The following is an 18990-nucleotide window of genomic DNA, read 5'->3' as shown; positions in this document are numbered from 1 at the left end:
GTAATCACAAACTTATTTGATTTCGACAAACGCGTCTAGATTCAATATCCGCCAAGAAACCGGGCCCCGGAGATCACAGAGCGTATACAGGGCAAGCTGATTTGTTCTATAAATATGCAACAGATATTCGGTGGAAGTGAGAGACATAGTAAAACATAGTGTACTGGGGACGCAGATCTCACAAATAGCTGTCAATTAAAACACACCGACAATTGCTGTCAAAGTTACAACGAACTCAAAACTTAAAAATACATGTACTAATTAAACTTTATTTTCAATTTTAAGATAATGGATAGGAGATCGCTATCACATTTGATTACTTTTTGCTGATTCAATTAATTGACAAGTTTTTAAAGTTTATTTTATATGCATGAGTATAATGTGTATCCATATTTGAGGGTTGGCAAAAGCACAAATACATCTTTAAGAACTCCCATATATACGTGCGCATGGATAGTACCGTTTGCACAAAAACTGTTAAGAATAAGAAGTAACTTTTTATTTGCATTAAAAATGTATTTTTACGATAATTACAACGTCTGTAATGCATTGTGTAATACCGTGACAGCCAAATATTCAACTTGGAAAAAATCCTCTGGAGATAGATTTTATCATAAAATACATTGAGAACTATATAATCATTGTTGAAATTCACTTTGATGCATAAAGAAAAAAAAACCTACATAATTATAGGTGTATAAACTGTACATGCCATTTGCCGATATAAAACAAATCATGTTAATCAGTTATCATTACATGTTACTTATAAATAAATTGGTAAAAAAAATATAACTTCAAAAGAAGGGTTGCAGCAAGAAATTTTATTTTTTACGGTTTAAGATTCGCATGAAAATGAATCGGAATCAAAGTTTTAAAACTTTTTCAATGAGTTGAGTTTTAAAGCATCAGTTGGTACAAATTTTTATAATAATCTCTGAGGGATTCTTGTGAAATATTAGCCACAGTTTTGGTAACTGTCTTTTCCTCACTGAAATAACTTTTAGAAAGGTGCTGAATTGTCTACTTGATATAAATAGATAAATCAGACTAAAATTAAGCTTTTATAATCTTGGTATTATTCAATCGAACTCTTATGCCCATTTGGGAATATACAGCGCATAGTTTAACATACATGTATTTACTTTTTTTTTCCCAAGTGCTAATGCACCTCGTCGATATTTTTTTTTTCCATTTAACCTTCGGAAATTTTCGCCTACAACAAATAATTCATCAAAATTGTGTTATCATGTTATTATAGTCAGAATCGTCCCACTTCTTCAAAGTAGCCTATATATTTGTGCAAACTCAAATATAAACGCAAGGCAACGAATGCCATTTTTTTACAAGCCGGAATTTTTTTCTCCGATCGTTTAAGTTCCATTATTATCTGGTTTCTCTTGACAACAAATAGCGGCAATATGGAGTACACTGGAAGTAAATATGCTGGCGATTACAAGAATGGAAGGTATTATTCAAAAATACTTGTCTTGACAAATGACACACAGAGAGAAAGAAGTCATAGCGATAATATAATAATCGAAAATAATTCCTTGTTGTCCAAAAATCGGTTTTAAAGTCTTTGCCAATTTGTAGTACTGGCCGAATTTGCTCTAGCCTATGTTGACCAACATGCAAATAAAGGTATTTGTAATAGTTTATGACGATAAAACTAACATAAGATTAGTTCATACACGGATGTCACTATTGAATTCAATTTTAATAGTTACCGGTTTTGCCATAGACACCCCTTCCCTTTTAAAAATAAAATTTGGAACCCGTCAGAAAAAAGAGAGATACCAAATTTATTAAGATGGGAAGCAACAATGCCTATACAAAGCAATCCAAAAAACTATTTTTTTTCCTCCCTTTTATCAATTTTAATTGCATTTCTTTCACATGTATGTGTATTTTTATTAAAAATCGTTCAAATGTACTGCATAAACTCAAGTTCCAAATGTAAAACTTGATTCTTAATTGTGTAGCCCTCCTGTTTGTTGGTAAATTATTGTATAAAAAAATACATGAAGAATTTAAAGTTTTTCTACTTTCAGAATGGAAGGGAAGGGAAAATATGAATTCCCAACAGAAACAAAATATGAAGGTGACATGAAAGATGGAATGTTTCATGGGAAAGGAACATTATTTTTTCCTAATGGTAGTAAATATGATGCTACCTGGGAAAATGGTATTGCAGTGGAGGTAAATGATTATGTTAATTCTAAAATTGTTGCAATGTGTAAAAACATAGTGGTATTAATAAAGAAAATTTGTTTATACAAATATTTGTAAAGCATTAGATTTCCTTTGATGTATTTATAGGGAAAATACACTTTTGCTGATGGATTAGCATATGAAGAAGAAAACTGGGAATATTGTGATGGCTATGACAGACGATTTTACACTGAAATATGCAAAGGTTTAAAACCAGCAGGTACGTGTCAAAGTATTTTTAAGATGACAAGAAAAAGCTCATGATGATCATAAAGATTAAAGACTGCTTTCACTGTTTTGTATTCATTTTTATTAACTTTAACAGGCAGGTCACAACTAACAAACCGTGTTCCACCTCGGGAAATCCCTGAAGGCTGCTATGATTGTGGAGATGGATTTTACAATCCCAAAACTAGAGTGGTTGTAGATTACAACCATAAGTTCCTCAGGAATGCAGGTCAGTATATTAAAAGCCCCATTATGAACATTGTCGATAGTTGTACTGTCTCTCCAAGTTGTACTCTCTCTCCAACAATGGATTTCTCCTGGGCTGCAGTAAAGATCATAGCAGCTACTATTGCTCTGCTAGGTAATATATCTAGGCTGTATTGAAAGCACAAAATAAATTAATGCTTGTTATTGCTACCTTGACTTATAATTAATGGCTGATAGGTAGAGCTAGGGAGCTGCTACCATCGTGACTGCAGCCCTGATTTTTTTGTTTTCATTTTTGACTGAAGTGGCTAATCTCTATGATTTGCAGATGATGATGAACACGACTGGATCGTTAAAACGTGTCGGAAAGGCTGGGATGAGTATGTTGGATTTAAGAAGTCAGCTGCTTAATTGTTTTGTTCTATATATATAATGACATCACATTTTTATGTACAGATTGATCATATTTTGTAAATACATTTTTATTGTACGATACCATTTGTATAAATTCATGTTTACATCAACTACATTTGTTCTTCTTTTTTTTTTTTATGAATTATCCCCTTGTCGAATACTGTGGAATTATTCCTAATATATTATTTCCTTATTTTCTATTTTAATGAATACTCTGAAGTAAAATTTTGCCAAATTGGACTTGAAAAAGGGTACCAAAAGTTAAACTTCCAAATGTCAGCATAATTGTTTTACGTATATCCAAAGTGAAAGCAAGGGTTCCAAAAAAGGAAATGCATGGAATTATTATTACTGAAAGATTTACATGTAGAAAACAGTTTGCATGAGCCATACCCTTCATCTATACAATTACGACAGAACATGAACATATATTTGATTATAACATTTATTAATATTTGCTATAACACATAAAGAACAAAATAACATAACATCAAAATGGACATGTGATAATTAATGTTAAACTACTTGCATATGTTTAAAATAGATCAATAATAACATTTTTAACTTGAATTTATACAACAATATCAAAAGCTATTTTTTGTCCCGACACTAAATAAAGTGCTACAAGAGCAAGCTGAGTACTGCAGTTGTATGTAGACGATAAGGTATGCTGAGTTCCTTTGTTACATGATTTGGATGAGGATGAGACTTGGAAATTACATTGTAACCATATTGTGCCTATAGATTAACATTACTGCTGGCTCAAGTATATAACATTTCATAATTACTTAGTATCCATTTTGTTCATTTCCTTAAACAGTGAAATGTAGATCATTCAAGGTAAGTAACTCTAACACATTTCTGAAAAAAACAACTGGGACTACAAAACATGCTGTTCTTGCAGTAGGTTGGCAAGAGGATAGTCTTTAACAAACACAAAATGAAGCTACCTATACATCAGACTGCATGCAAATTTTATTCATCCATTCTATTACTCTTTTCTTCAGTTCCTTCCCATCATTCATTACAAAAGGCAGGATGTTTTTTTTTTAAGTCTATCCCCCTGACAACCATCTCGATCCTTTGTACGCTTGCTGACTAGACTGACAGCAGTATCACAGAAAGTGCTCCTAGCTGACCCTGAATATCAGTGACCATTCCTACAATAGTTCCACTCTTATGCCTGCTCTCTGAATGACCTCCTCTGACATACAAAACACTGGATTCACAGGCTTGATCCGCTCCTCCCCCAGCAAGGACAGACCTGCGATCCCAAATAGGGTGTGGAAGGGATCAACCATATCCCCGGGCCGGTCAGCGAATCCTCCAGTCTCCTCATCCTGACTGGCCAGAATGAACTGTATAAGTTTGTCCTGAAAACAGTCATAGAGTACCACATGAACATAAATGGTTACTGATATTAACAACAAGTTAGTATTCTTGAAGTCACTTGTCACATTTTAATTACTAACACAAAGAGGTATAGCGCACTTAATTTACGATTTGGCCTCAAATATAGCCTTTTGCAAACATTTTTCAATATTGTACAATATTTAGTTAAAATATATTCAAAGAAATGCAAATTACACAATCACCATGCTCTAAGAGTCTTAATTATCTTACACAACATCATTAAAATATTCATGTTTTGTTAGGGATATATAGGAAAGTAATTAGTATACGATAAAAAAAATGGATATTTGACTATTTGAACCACTCTAAACCAAAGACATCTATGTTCTACAGGTATTGTAGAACATGTTTACATTGAATTAGTTTTGGTTTAAGATGGTCTTTGTACTGAAAATTAGACAAATATTTCAATTAGTGTCTTTTCTAATACAATCATGTTTATAGCCATATATATTGAAAATGCATCTGTTGAAAATGTTAGATGTGTGGCCTAGTAGTAATGCAGAGGTCTTTTTGATTTTGTGGTCTTTTAATTTTTAATATAATGAACATACTTTGTCTATCCAGTGAAGTTTCCCAATAATCTTCAAGGAAGCTAGCACCCACCATGAGTAGCAAACATCTGGTAATTTTTCAGGACGCCCTGTCAAAAATACACAGTCATGATTTTAATTGTCCCTGTACATGTAAAAACAAAACCTCCACTTAATACATAAACGGTACAAAGATTTACTCTATTATTTCCCAGATTATAAATAAACCAATATTTTCAAAGCACAGAACAGAACTACAGAATCATATAAATATACCAAACAAAGTACAGAACAGAACTACAGAATCATATAAATATACCAAACAAAGTACAGAACAGAACTACAGAATCATATAAATATACCAAACAAAGTACAGAACAGAACTACAAAATCATATAAATATACCAAACAATTGGATATTACCATTAAGGCCCCCAGAGGGAAGTTGTCTTTCACACAGCCACCATCCCAGTAAGTCTGCGTTCACATGATGCAGACGGCCAGTGATTGCCAGCATTCCGACGCAGCAGTAGACTTGTCCAGAGTGAGTCTCACTCCCTGGACGACAGCCGAACCCTCCATCAAAGTTCATACAGGTCAGTACAAACTCCACTGCCCGGTCCACATCAATGGCATTCAGCTTATTCTAAAACACATCAACAGGTATAGCTTAAATCGGCACTAATTGTGAACATGTAGGATACGGAGAAACAGTAACAACAGAATTGCTTACCAGTAAAGCTAAACATGCGATAGCACAAAATGAGAAACGGGTGTCAACTTCACCTACAAAAGAAAATTAAAGGAGCTAAAGCTATAGCTTAAATATTGAGACAACCTAACATACATGTATTTTATTCTTTACATTGAATAAGAATAGAGACTATCTGGGAACATTAAACAATGAAATCTGTCTAACTTCATATGCTCTATGAAGGAAGACTGCATCAAAATAGCTTTTTTAGAGGGCACTATCAAAATTATACATATCTTAATTAAATTATAAAATTTGGACTCTGATCTCAATATCACCTGGTATACAGGTGCTGGGCTAGGCAGGATTCTATTACATGTATTGTTCAATGCAAAATACAACAGTTATAAGAAGTGTACCCCATTTATCTCCATAAAAACTGCCATCTTCCTGTTGAAGTGAGACCACAAATTCCACCACTTTTTCTGTGTTCACCATATCTAATGCATCGTACATTGTCAGGATCTACAATTTAGTATTCGTACTCAGCATGTGACCAATTAAATAAATAAACATTCATTCAATACCATAAAATTCTTAATATTCTTGTTGGTGATGCCACATTGGAAAGAATACAGGTGCATGACAGTCTTAAAATTCAAATTTATGCCACCTGTGCAAAATAGGTTAAAGGGAGATAACAAAATAATACACATCCAAAAATTTATCAGTGGCTCTGTACCTGTATTGCACTCAGCGTGTACAGGAGGTGGGGGTCATGACCTATGCTGGCACTCACACCCCCACACTCATGCTGACATTGCTGGATAAACCTTAGCACCTCCTCTTTGTTCATTCGATCCACCTGTTTCATCAGGTCCATGGCCGTCAGTCCCCAGTACATACCACTCATCCGTAGGTACTCTGTTATACAGTACTCCTACAAACGGGAAACTCAGTGTCAGATATATCAACTAACTGTCAAATAACGTAAGTCTGGTTCTGCAAAACTTCATGCACTTAAGCCAGGGTCCAAAGCTATTAAACATTTGGCTTGGATAATAAATCTCTTATGAAAGACATTTTTAAAACATTAATGAGGAACAACTAAACTGAATAATAAAATCATATTCCCAGATTGTGCTATATCATAGAATTTGCTCTTGCAGTTAGATGATATAATTCTATATCAAATATACATTGAGAATTAGCAGACTTACATAGTCGTCCTTTTTTGCACCATATGCTGCTATGTAATCAGCATGTTTCTGCAGCAGAAGAGTCTTCTGTGCATTGTCTGGAATCACAATGTCCTTTACAGGGGTACCCTAGAATATTAATATAATATTACAGTAACAGAGTACCTCAAATATTAAATAAAATGATAAGTGCAACTCTATTCTATGCTAAAGGGTATTTGAAGACCTTACAAACAAGGTGTTTTGAATATAGGTTTTCAGCTATGAGCAAAAACATTAAATCAACTGGAGTAACTCTGGTAAATCTTAATGTAGCAGACAATTGTTAACAGACAATTGAATGTAGATTAAAGGAAGAAGAAATTAACGAATGAAATTTTAACATAATTTAGATAGTGTACGTGTATGCTGTCATTATTGTACTTGCACTAGCTAGTGGGTTAACCCTTTAGATCGGTCGGTACTCTGTAGAGCGTTTTTACTGAGCATTCTAAGTACTATTATTAAAGTCCTTGACGCAAAATTTTGCCTGGCCTAGTAAAAATAAAGGAATTATCCCAACTAAGAATCACAACAAAATATTAAGGATGGGAAAAATAATGCTTTTTAAGAGCGAAGCGAGCTCTACCGGCAAGGCGTGTGTGAATAGAAAATTCGGACTATTTGCACATTCATTCAACGGATTTTTTTGGCGTCAGTAAATCGGACCAGTAATGCATCGTTTTAATCGTCCCAGTAGTTCCCTGTAATCATGGCAATTTTTATCACTTCACACTCTCACGAGAATCAGCAAGACAAATTTAGACAGTAAAAACAATAACGATGTAAGCGACATACAGTCAATGTTACCTCTAAAGTTCACCTCAGTACACTTTCAATCAAAAATAATCGTGCGACGTCACAAACGTTTACACATTGATCCGATATATTTTTTCGGAGTCAGTAAATTTTGACCCACAATTCATAGTACCAATGGTTTCCAACCTCACGTTCCAACATCACGTTCTCCCGAGAATCAAAGTAAAACCTTTGAAAAGCTTATAAGATGTGTAATTTTAAGAACATCATGCTTTTTAAGTAAATAAAACAGTATACTTCGCATACTTTTATTTCTCAAGGGAATTTTAAAGAGTAAGACGACACTTAACCAACGTCAGCTTTGACGTCACAATAAGCACTGATAAGGGGAAATTACTCTAATTGAAGTTATTGTAAATCTGCTGAAATGACCAAAATCCTCTCAAAATCTTGCAAAGGCTAAGATAAAGAACAGCTGACGAATAAGGACATTTCTTCAGATACAGGAAACAGTTGTAAATTGCACTTATTTGGATGAATGCTCACAAATATTTTATTCACTAATATGTTTTACGGTGTGACCGTTGGGGCGAGCGCAGAAGGAACCACACATCTGTCATCATTGTTAAATGCAACCCGTGGACTTGCCCTAACCAAAAAACTTTGGCTTTGTCTCGAAAACTTTTACCACCGCAAGGAACCCGAAGTTATCAAACTTTTATTCCAATGGCCCTTCCTAGGCTTTTACACTTAACAAACTACCACTGAGCATTAATAGCGAGCGCAGCTCGCCGGCGCGCAGCGCCGGCTAGCAAAGCGAGCTCTAAGAACCAGTGTGCGCGGGAAAAAGAACGAGCTAAACCTACAGTTCATCAAACAAAATTTTTTGTCTACGTCCCATAATGCTCTCTAATGTTTTCACCCGTGGTGCTATGCCAAAAATGGCCGACTTTTAACTCGTAATTTACGGTGACTTAAAGTTTGAAGACACGTTTTGAATACTGCATATGCTTTGGCGAGACTCAAAAGATTTGTTACATGCTTCCATACATCCGTATTGAGTCGAGAAACGTAAACAAAGACGAACAAAGTCATGGATGACGTCACAGTGCACTCGCGCTATATAAATTTAGAGGTGGATCAAACATCTGTAATGAGTGTACTGGCTATTTCAGTATATAGACTGCGATACCTGCCTCATTGACATATGATTTGTTTTTAATCTTTTTTTAATATAGAGATTTTATATATATATACTAGCAAGAGCCATACTTTACTGTCATATCGATCCATTTTTAAACTAATTGTGCATGCATGTACAGTAGGCAGGTAATAAGTATATGAGTAGGGAGGAAATAAACAATAGGACATTTTGAACTAAATAAAAAGGAATAAAATGAAAAAAATAAACAGGTAAAAAATTATGTAGATATTGCATATAGTCAGACCATTAAATTTAAAAGTGGGAAATTACACACCTACAAACAGGTACCGGGCTCTCTCTCTCTCTCTCTCTCCCCCTCTCTCTCTCTCTCTCTCTCTCTGGGTAGGGGGTTGCGCTGTATGTATCATAACCAATAAATTAGGGAAATTGCACACCTACAAACAGGTACCGGACTCTCTCTCTCTCTCTCTCTCTCTTTCTCTGGGTATGGGGTTGCGCTGTATGTATCATAGCCATTAAAATTAGTACCTTTGGCATACTTATTGTAGAGCAATACTCTCTCAAAAATTCTTTGACGTTCGCTGATACCTAAATAACACTATAAGTTGACAATGATGCAAGGTCGCAAGAACGGTAGCACCGTAAAACATATTACGAGTTAAAAGGCTAGCTTGGTATGTGAAAATTGAAGTAACACCAGAGACATAAATAACATGTTATTTATGTCTCTGGTAACACCAAACAATTAACAACATTACAAATTGAGTAGCTGTTGCCTAAATCAATAAAATCAATATTACTACCATTGAATCAATAGCTGACGACTTTCTCCTGAAAACTCAGTATCACCAGTTTGTACGAAAAAGAACTCTAAACGTTGGTGGGGCGGTACATTGTTATTGCTTTTGACACAAATTCTATTCGATGGGCGCCTCCATATTAGAATTACCCGGATGTGCAACTAAAAAATAAACCTACTGCGTTCCGGAAAAGTGTAGGATTTGAGGTCGGTGATTTCAGTATAGTATACGTATATGTAAGTACATAACTTTTGATGTTGCAATATTTATCATTGGTTATCTTTGGCTGTTACGACTGAAGTTTCCTTCTGTTTCACGCTATAAATACACACACTGCCATGGTACTGGTCAATGTAGAATTATGATCAGCTGTTCCGTGTTATGTAGGAAGAATATAATGAGTGACATAAGTTCGGGGTGATTTTGTCAATACATGCCCTTTATATGATGTGTCATAGGTATGCACTTGACGCTGTTGAAAAATATCTTTGTGCAGGTTTGAACATTATTCTCTTTTTTAAGAGAAGTGGACATTACAGCGGGCTTATATGCAACAAATCAAGGGCCCTCGGGGGCATATGCATTATAACAATAAAACAACATGATTATAAAAAATAATGGATGAAATATATAAATATTGTACTGTTAAGTAAGCATAGTAAGTTACAATGGGAGGTACATTTGATATAACACACATCAAGTTGTCATACATATATGCAAGGGTATGGTATACCCTTGTTATACATTTATTTGCAAGTCCACACTCCCTCAAAGCAATGTGTTATTATTGATACAAACACATTATATACAACCCAACATATGTATTTGTATTCTATATACAATTGTATGTAGACATATTATATAATTATGCATTTGTGATATATTTTCAAGGTAGGACAGTTAGTGAAAGGATAGTATATATCAATATACTACTCTACTTATATATAATTATACTGATATTGTTCTTCAATCTTTGGATGATGTGTTTTAGTTTTGAACCTAGCACAGGAGATTGGTCCTTTAAATAATATGTCTCAGGTTTGAGCCCCCGATAGCAAGTCTTTTGGATTTAGAATCTCGGGAGGCCAGTCGATACATTGTGTAGGTTTGATTCCAAAGGCCTGTCAATGTTATGACTCGACATACTGGTATAAAATCAAAGAGACCTTAGTTCTTACTTTTTTATCTGCATTTGATTTGACTGGTTTCAGCTGTGCTATTCTAAACTTATCAGCTTATTCCCATCTGGTAAAATGGCTTCCCACATAATTTAATTGTTAGAATAAAATTTCATTTTTAAAAATTTTTTAAATACAGTAATTTTGCATTAACTTCAGCAAGGATATAGTGTACATCGGTGTAAAAATTATATCTCAAAATAACATCCGGGAACATTTACAGCACCGCCAAATCTTTACCCTGAACTGGTCAAAGACTGTAATATATATTATGTGTACCAGAATTACAAAGGGCCTAAACTAGAGACAGCTAGGTCCTTTAGATGATTTGTCTCAGTAGACATTAGCATGATCAAGATCCTTCATTGTCCAATGGCTATAGATGCATTACAAATTATAACATCTTACAAACGCACATCTCAATATAAGAGGAACTCGATGGTAATTAAACGGAATATGAACTTGCAATATGCAATCAAGTTGAAGACGCTGATGTTATATGAATTGTTTCTTCTGTTATTGTATATTGAATCTGCTATAAGATATGCATGTTGTATTTTCCATTTGTAAATGTTTGTTCTCATTTTAATAAATGATTTTCTTTTTTGTTGTAATTAATTATACTGCCCAATGAAGCACATGTTGTCAATTGAAGTGTTTTCTATTTTGTCTTTATGTCATTTTTTTGTATTGTCCAATGTTGTGTCAGTTAAAGTGTTTTTTAGGGTTTTTTTTAACTTTAATATCTCTATTTAAGATAAAATATTTGTTGTATTATACAGTCTGTTGTGGCACCTTTTGGTAAATATGTTATAGTTTAGCTATCCTTGTTGTATTGTGTGTTTTAATGTTGGGTTTACTGTTTATTATGTCTGTTTTAGAGTTGGAGTCACCAGTTATCATGTCATTGTAATGTGGGATTTTCTAGTTGTCTTGTCTCTGATATTGTTTGATTTGCTTCTTGTCATATTCATTATAGTGTTTATGATGTATGTTGTATTGTCTGAGATATCTGTTGGGGTTGGATTTTAATCATTGCTATGTCAGTTGTAATGTTGTTTGCAAGTTCAAGTCATATTCTTTCATATGTTGGATTTGCTAATTGTCATGTCTCTGATATTGTTGGATTTGCTATATACTATATCTGTTGTAATGTTTGTGTGTGATGTTGTAGTGTTTGTGTGTGATGTTGAAGTGATGTATTTTTTGTGTGTGATGTTGTAGCATTTGTGATGTCTGTTGTAGTGATTGTGAGTGATGTTGTAGTAATGTATTGTTTGTTTGTGATGTTGTAGTGTTTGCTTGTGATGTTGTAGTGTTTGTGAGTGATGTTGTAGTGTTTGTGAGTGATGTTGTAGTGATGTATTGTTTGTTTGTGATGTTGTAGTGTTTGTGATGTCTGTTGTGGTGTTTGTGATGTCTGTTGTAGTGTTTGATTCACTATGTATGACTTCTATTGTGTTGTTGTAATCGCTAGTTGTATGATACCTATTGTAGTGTTGGATTCAGTTAATGTAATATCTGTTGTAGTGTCGAATGTGCTTGTTGTCAAGTCTGTTTTATTGTAGGATTGATAGTACAGTTGTGATACCTGGTGTAGTACTGGATTTGCTTGTTGTCAATTTTGTTGTATTGTTGGATTCACTAGATGTCATGTCTCTTGTATTCTTTGATTTGCTAGTAGTTATTGGATTCACCATATGATATGATATCTGTTTTAATATTACTGCTGAATTTGATTGTTGTCAGTTTTGTTGGGTTGCTAATTGTGATCTGTTGTAGTGTTAGATGCATGTGTTGTCAATTTCGTTGTTTTGTAACCATTTTGTTGGATTCACTTGTTATGATGCCACCTTTGTTTATTTGGTGGTTGTTGCATCTGTAGAAGTGTTTGATTCTATTGGTCCAAGAGAGTCCCTAGTTGTAGTAGTTTTTAAACAAGGTTACATTTCATTTGGGAATTAATTATCAAGGACTATTTTTAGTGTTGCAATCACAGGATATATATGGTCTAGGTCCGTTAATTGCATCTTATGAAATAAAGTACTTTTGTTTCCGAAGATACCATTATTTAACATGTCTCCTAAGACCAAATGAATTTCCAAGCTTCCTGAAAGACAGGGTCGGTAATGACAATATTGCTGTTTTTATTCTTCATTCATGTCAAAAGTTACTTTGTCTTAAGCATGAGATCAATGTTGTGGTTTGGCCATCAGAGAAAATGGGATCAGAGAGCATGATGATAGGGATTGGGGGGGGGGGGGGGAGGGGTGGTCTGACAGTAATCAGGGAGCAGAGAGTAAGAAATCAATACACAGGATGTATCTGTAGGGCAAACTTTAGAAAGTTATTATTCAGTTCCTGGGCAGGAAGTGATGTAGATCCTGCTTGTTCTTAAATATGGGCCAATGTTTAAACCATTGATTTGCTTGCAATAAGGAACCTCATCTGTGAAATCTCACTGAAATTCTTTGTCTTTATATGAAGATATAAAAAACGTCAATGAAAAAATTTCACCACACTGTTTATCAAACTGTAGTTTGTGTATCATGTTTATTATCTTCAAAGAAGCTCTACTGTAAAAATCTAAAATGGCAGCTTTTGTGAATATTTGATGAATATAAATGCCAAAAAATCAATATCTGTATTTGTTATTGTGATTTATGTAAATGTATCCCAGATGCTGAAAGTTTAGTATAGGGAAATCTGTCAACTTAATTTTGATGTTTTTCTTTGATATTGCATGTTGATATAATTATTCCTCTTAAGTCAAATTTTATATTTTATTGAATGAGACGGGGGAGAGGGGGGTCTATGGTGGACAAACATCTCTCTTCGCTTACAGAAAGACTTATTTTATGTATTGAAGAATTGATATCTGTTGTTTTGTATTTTGTTAGATAAGTTCGTTGTTTATTCTGTTTTGTTATTGATTTCGCCAATTGTTACATCCTTTATCTTTTAATTTGTATTGCTTAAATTTTGTTGTTGTCTTGCTTGCTGTATATCTTTATTAATGGATTTTCTAGTTGTCTGGTCTGGTCTGCTGTTGTTTGGAATTTTCATTTCAACGTTCAAAATGTAAACAAAAGCTTTGTCTACATAGGAAAGAATTGTAAGTATAACTTGCTTATAACTCAATGAAAGACACTCAAATAGTGACTGTCTAGTAAAAATGCCTTACTGATTGTACACATTAAAATCGGAAAAATGATTTTTGACCAAAATCGTGACTATGCCCCTTTAATGTTAACTAAGTGATTAGAACTTGGGCAGTATTTATCGTAGTTTTACCCTGAATGCAACTGTTGTGCACCGCCGTCACCAATCTCCAGCCTGCCCTGATAAGAGTTTTTGTAGGTTTCATAGCACGACTTACACGCATGTATTTTATAGTTTAAATACGACTTTGAACTCGAAATTTTGGTCAAAATATGTAGCTATTCGTTGGAACATTTGACACATGAAAACAAATTCTTTATTTCAAAGTCAGAAAGTTATTTTTCGTTTCATACATTCAACATGGAAAAATGGCAGATGCATACTATAACTGTAACATGATTTGTTTGTCATAATTGCGCTCAGGTTGTATAAAAATACAAAAACAAGTGCTTACAGAGCAAACAGGTCGCAAATTTCCATATCATGGTTTACGAAAATGAAATCCAATATGAAATCATGACGAAATGAATGCTAGTAATTAAGCGGAGGACACATAAGTGGGTTTTCTCTACATGTCTGATCATTTAGCAAATATCCAAGTTATTTATCAGTGCAGAGAAGTGCAAAACAATAATCATGTCCTTGGAAATGTCAAATGGATACGCAATTTTTTTAGCCCTTACTTTATGTACTGTTATAATGTAATTTTAACGTAATAAACTCGTTTATTTCATCATAAAAGAAGGTCAGTATATAGGACAAGTTGATATGGTGGCCTGTGACAGTTTATCTAGCGCTCTCAGAGAACGTTGGCATTCTAGTAATTCTTTCCGAACTTCAGGTCATGTGTAGTACGCACCATTAATGGAGGATGAGGAACAGACAGACCGCGGGACGGGCCGACAGGAAGGTTCAAAGGACACATCCCCGACCATATTTATCGAGGTAAGAAGCAGCAGTCAGAGTCCTGTTTAGTTTTACAAAGCATGCTTTTAAATTTCTGTAGCCAATGATGATCAATACTGGTGTGAATGTTGAAAAATAAAACGCCGCCAAAATTTATTTTTGATACCCAGTGTATATTATATTGAGAAGAGTATGCATGTCCTTTTGTTTTGTGCATAGAGAGAAGAGAACGGGGTTTATACTGTTATATTTACATCATCCAGTGTCTTTGCCTGTGATAACACTACGTATCGATTTTGTACTATATAACCCATAACTTCAAATGACGCCAAATTAAGGCGCCAGCGGGGTTTGTTTATTTACATTTAAATATTTAATCGTACGATGGCCTATAATTATATAAATATAAGTAATAAGGAATCATTCTTTGAATATTATGAGGTGATAATTTCGGTCAGGGCGTGATCAAATCTATCATAAAGCCCTTCGGGCTTTATTGGATTTGATCACGCCCTGACCAAAATTATCACCTCATAATACTCAAAGAATGATTCCTTATTCCTTATTTAGTAAGTCTGTATTTTTTCGACACAAAGAGAACGAGTCCTGCCTAGTTGATGTATTTTATTGTGTTCTATACACAGAGAGAAGAGGTCGTGGTCCCTGACGGTGGGTGGGGCTGGTTTATCGTCTTCGGGAGCTTCCTGTGTCACTTTATCATCGGCGGCATGGAGCGGTCCGCGGGTCTGCTGTACCTGTACTTTATAGAGCGGTTCAGACAGAGCGCCGCAACCACCGCATGGACAACCACACTGGCCTCCGCACTTAGACTCATGCTGGGTACGTCTGCGCCGCTTTGGGCACCTTTTGTCTTTGAATATTATTATTAACAACAGGATATTTTTATGAAAGTCTCTATACATGTGAATGATATAGACATCGAAAGATTAAGTTATGGAGCCACTGGAAAAATGGCGCGGGGATTCCTTTTTAAGCTTGATGAAATAAGATTACCATGGTCAGTAACTGCGATCGTTCTGTTGTAGGTCCCCTGTGTAGTTTCCTCTGTAACAAATTCTCCTGCAGACACGTGGTCATCGTGGGTTCGCTCATCCTCACCGTTACTCATATTATGACGGCGTATGCACCCAATCTGGAGACAGTCTTCGTCACTTTTGGAGTCCTTGGAGGTACATGTATAAAACACGTTCTTTATATTTGCACCAATGCTGAGAAATTATCCCAGTGGTCAGAGATAATATAGGCTAGTCTTTTTTCAGGGTTTGGACGTAGTTTAGCGTACGCCCCCGCAGTTATGATGGTGGGGATATATTTTAACAAAAAGAGAGGCATTGCCGTGGGTTTGGGAACGTCTGGGGTTGGATTCGGGTCGTTCGCTGCCCCGGCAATTGTAGAGATGGCCTTCCACTTCTACGGTTACAGCGGAGGGTTCTATATACTGGCCTGCTTTGCCATCAATTTGTGCATAGCTGGTATGCTGTTTCGACCTCTGGAGAAGCAAAGATTACTGATGGCTTATGACAAAAGGCAAGAGGTCTGTTCTATTCTAATGACATTAATTACTTTATTTTAATACCCCTTTATAACAAAGGACAAAGAGCAGTCGTGACTATAAATGCCTATTGAATTACTTTGACAGGAGAAAGAGTATGAAAACTTTTGATGTTGAATTTCCACTAAAAGAAAGCGATTCGTTTATTTCTCGGGACAGTTTAAATCAGCTACCGACGGAGTTCGTTCCTGCAGTAAATCCTACGGACGGGGGATACCTGGATGTCGACAGTATGACACTAGTCGTCCAAGACACCAAGTCAGCTGAAGTGGCTGAAAAGGAATTGTCGTTACTGAAGACCCAGGAAGATAGCGTGTCTGGGCAGAATGGCTCAATGAAAAACGTGGAGAGTTACAAAGAACAGAAATCTTGTTGTGGTTTCTTCAGATCTAAATCTAAGCCGGGACAACCGAGGAATAACTTTCTGGAGCTCTCTCTGCTGAAAGATTTCCGGTTTTTGTCATTCTGTGTTGCCATTTTGTTGTTCACTCTTGCCTTTCAGTCTGCCTTCGTGTTCCTTCCTGCTTACGGTAAACAGCTTGGAAACACCGACATGGAGTCTGCTTATCTTATCATCATCACCGGGGCCTTTGACGGAGTGGGTAGGGTGATTTCTGGGATAGTTCTTGATCTGAAGAAAGTCAAAAGGTTCCGGGTGTATATCTACAACATCATCATGTTTCTGGTGGGCGGGGTCTCCTTCGTTATCCCTATGACAGGTACGTACACCCAGCTCTGTGTAGTGTGTGGACTGTACGGGCTACTGATTGGAATCTACATCTCCCAGAAGTCCGTCATCCTAGTCGATCTGTTGGGCGCGGAAAAACTCATCAACTCTTTCGGACTCCTGATATGTTTCCAGGGCGTGGGGATGCTTATAGGTCCACCTTTCTCAGGTAAGATTACAAACATTGTCAGATTGACTATTCATAATCTTCCTGAAATGTTTTTTTTCTTTTTCAAAAATTCTCAATATGTACTCATTAAAAATTAATAGTAGACTCTAGTATTTCCCTATGAAAATAGATATTCTCATATGTGTCTCAATTAAATAATATAAAGACTTTTTTCCCATAATCAAATGCAACTAAAATTCCCTTGTTTTCCCCCCAGGTTTTCTGAAAGACATCAACGGACAATATGAGAACGCCTTTTATGTGGGAGGCAGTTCTATGTTTTTGGGTGCTCTCATTTTATTGACTTCAAACATTCGACATTTAATGTTAACTAGGAAAGGCCAGTGTAATGAAAAAGAACATTGATTGTACATGATCAGATAAATGAAGTATATTTTTTATACCCCCCGCAAACAAAGTTTGGGGGGGTATATAGGAATCACCTTGTCCGTCCGTCCGTCTGTCTGTCTGTCTGTCCGTCTGTCTGTGCAATCGTGTCCGGTCCATATCTTTCTTATGGAGAAACATTGGAAGTTCTTACTTCACACAAAGATTGCTTATGACCTAAGGGTGTGTCATGACCTTGACCCAACGTCATTCGGGCAAGGTCAAGGTCACTGGCAGAAAAAATGCAAAATTCGTGTCCGGTCCATATCTTTCTTATGGGGAAACATTGGAAGTTCTTACTTCACACAAAGATTGCTTATGATTAAAGGGTGTGTCATGACCTTGACCCAAGGTCAATTGAGAAAGTTCAAGGTCATTGTTTCAAAAAAGCTAAATTCTGTCTGTGTCATGTCTTGTATTAATGGAAATATTAGAAGCTTAAAATTAACAGTTTTCAAAAATAAAGCAGTTGTTATTTTTAGAAAATGGACAGTGAAATAGATTCATCCAATATTTTCTATAATAGCAAAAATACACACGTTATGATTTTTTTCTGTGAGCTTGCTCACAGTACCTCTAGTTGTAATTTACTATATATGGCGGTTGTTTTGGTTGTTAATTTTGAATTTAGTGCAACTATATTTACGTTTATTGGGGTGGGTGAGTGGATTATTTTGGATAACGCTTTTTTTTGCATGACCATTTACTGCTATGTTGATCAAAATACTGAAGTACCAGTATGTTGTCCTATTTTAGTAATGATAGATTATCGCCATGACTGTATTATAGTATAATAATTAAGATCGTCTGATATTAGGGTATATATTGGACATTTTTGACTTATTTCTTCGTGTAGTCCAGGAGACTTTTAGTGCGCATGACCATTTACCATTCTCTATAGTAACCACAAATTTAAAGTAACGACAGATTATCGCCATGACTTTACTGAAGTATTAACCAAGATTGTTTGATATAGCATGAAATGCATTTAGATATACATGTGTATTTGAGTATTCATGACACAAATTTATGTTTCTTTCAAGTGTTTTATCGTATGTACCTGGACCGTTTTAGTTCAGATAATAACAATGAAATAATGAAAGTTTTTCTAAGATTGTTTGTTTGGTTATCTTTTTATTAGCGAAGAATGCATTTGTTGGGTTTTTTAAAAAATATATCCTATTGAGCTAAACAAGGTTGATCCAATTATTATTGTATATTAAAGT

At 35.2% G+C, this 18990-nt stretch overlaps 3 protein-coding genes across 4 annotated transcripts; 2 read left to right on the top strand and 1 right to left on the bottom strand.

The window, feature by feature from the left end:
• Positions 1-1326: 1326 nt before the first annotated feature.
• LOC105339638 (MORN repeat-containing protein 5) lies at positions 1327-3170 on the top strand. Its single transcript, XM_011445268.4, has 5 exons — positions 1327-1465; positions 2052-2199; positions 2320-2431; positions 2537-2668; positions 2975-3170. Exons 1-5 carry the CDS (start codon positions 1419-1421, stop codon positions 3055-3057), a joined length of 522 nt encoding a protein of 173 aa, XP_011443570.1. The 5' UTR covers positions 1327-1418; the 3' UTR covers positions 3058-3170.
• A 499-nt stretch (positions 3171-3669) lies between these two features.
• On the bottom strand, positions 3670-9807 carry LOC105339636 (geranylgeranyl transferase type-2 subunit beta). Its single transcript, XM_011445263.4, has 8 exons — positions 9666-9807; positions 6921-7028; positions 6443-6640; positions 6120-6225; positions 5740-5792; positions 5430-5652; positions 5028-5116; positions 3670-4433 (listed from the first exon to the last, which is right to left on the bottom strand). The coding sequence occupies exons 1-8, from the start codon at positions 9666-9668 to the stop codon at positions 4221-4223; spliced, it is 993 nt and encodes a 330-aa protein (XP_011443565.1). The 5' UTR covers positions 9669-9807; the 3' UTR covers positions 3670-4220.
• Positions 9767-18878, top strand: LOC105339637 (monocarboxylate transporter 14). 2 transcript variants are annotated; one of them, XM_011445264.4, is made up of 8 exons: positions 9812-9898; positions 13870-13955; positions 14844-14947; positions 15553-15748; positions 15955-16098; positions 16189-16456; positions 16569-17377; positions 17595-18878. In XM_011445264.4, exons 3-8 carry the CDS (start codon positions 14867-14869, stop codon positions 17741-17743), a joined length of 1647 nt encoding a protein of 548 aa, XP_011443566.3. In that variant the 5' UTR covers positions 9812-9898; positions 13870-13955; positions 14844-14866; the 3' UTR covers positions 17744-18878. The 2 variants fall into 2 exon arrangements, with proteins under 2 accessions (XP_011443568.3, XP_011443566.3); XM_011445266.4 differs by lacking the exon at positions 13870-13955 and having other exon boundaries at positions 9767-9898.
• Positions 18879-18990: the final 112 nt, after the last annotated feature.

This window comes from Magallana gigas, chromosome 2 (assembly GCF_963853765.1).
Source record: "Magallana gigas chromosome 2, xbMagGiga1.1, whole genome shotgun sequence".
Lineage (NCBI taxonomy): Eukaryota > Metazoa > Mollusca > Bivalvia > Ostreida > Ostreidae > Magallana > Magallana gigas.
Note: the sequence above shows the minus strand (reverse complement) of the source record. Positions and strands in the feature narration are given on the sequence as shown.

Coding starts and splice junctions, on each gene's coding strand:
- LOC105339637 (XM_011445266.4), top strand. CDS start 14,867: ATGGAGGATGAGGAACAGACAGACCGCGGGACGGGCCGACAGGAAGGT. Junction 16,457..16,568: donor CTGATGGCTTATGACAAAAG/GCAAGAGGTCTG, acceptor TTACTTTGACAG/GAGAAAGAGTATGAAAACTT. Junction 17,378..17,594: donor TATAGGTCCACCTTTCTCAG/GTAAGATTACAA, acceptor TTTTCCCCCCAG/GTTTTCTGAAAGACATCAAC.
- LOC105339636 (XM_011445263.4), bottom strand. Junction 5,653..5,739: donor TCGCATGTTTAGCTTTACTG/GTAAGCAATTCT, acceptor GATGTGTTTTAG/AATAAGCTGAATGCCATTGA. Junction 4,434..5,027: donor AACTTCACTGGATAGACAAA/GTATGTTCATTA, acceptor GACTGTTTTCAG/GACAAACTTATACAGTTCAT.
- LOC105339638 (XM_011445268.4), top strand. CDS start 1,419: ATGGAGTACACTGGAAGTAAATATGCTGGCGATTACAAGAATGGAAG. Junction 1,466..2,051: donor GGCGATTACAAGAATGGAAG/GTATTATTCAAA, acceptor TTCTACTTTCAG/AATGGAAGGGAAGGGAAAAT. Junction 2,669..2,974: donor TAAGTTCCTCAGGAATGCAG/GTCAGTATATTA, acceptor TATGATTTGCAG/ATGATGATGAACACGACTGG.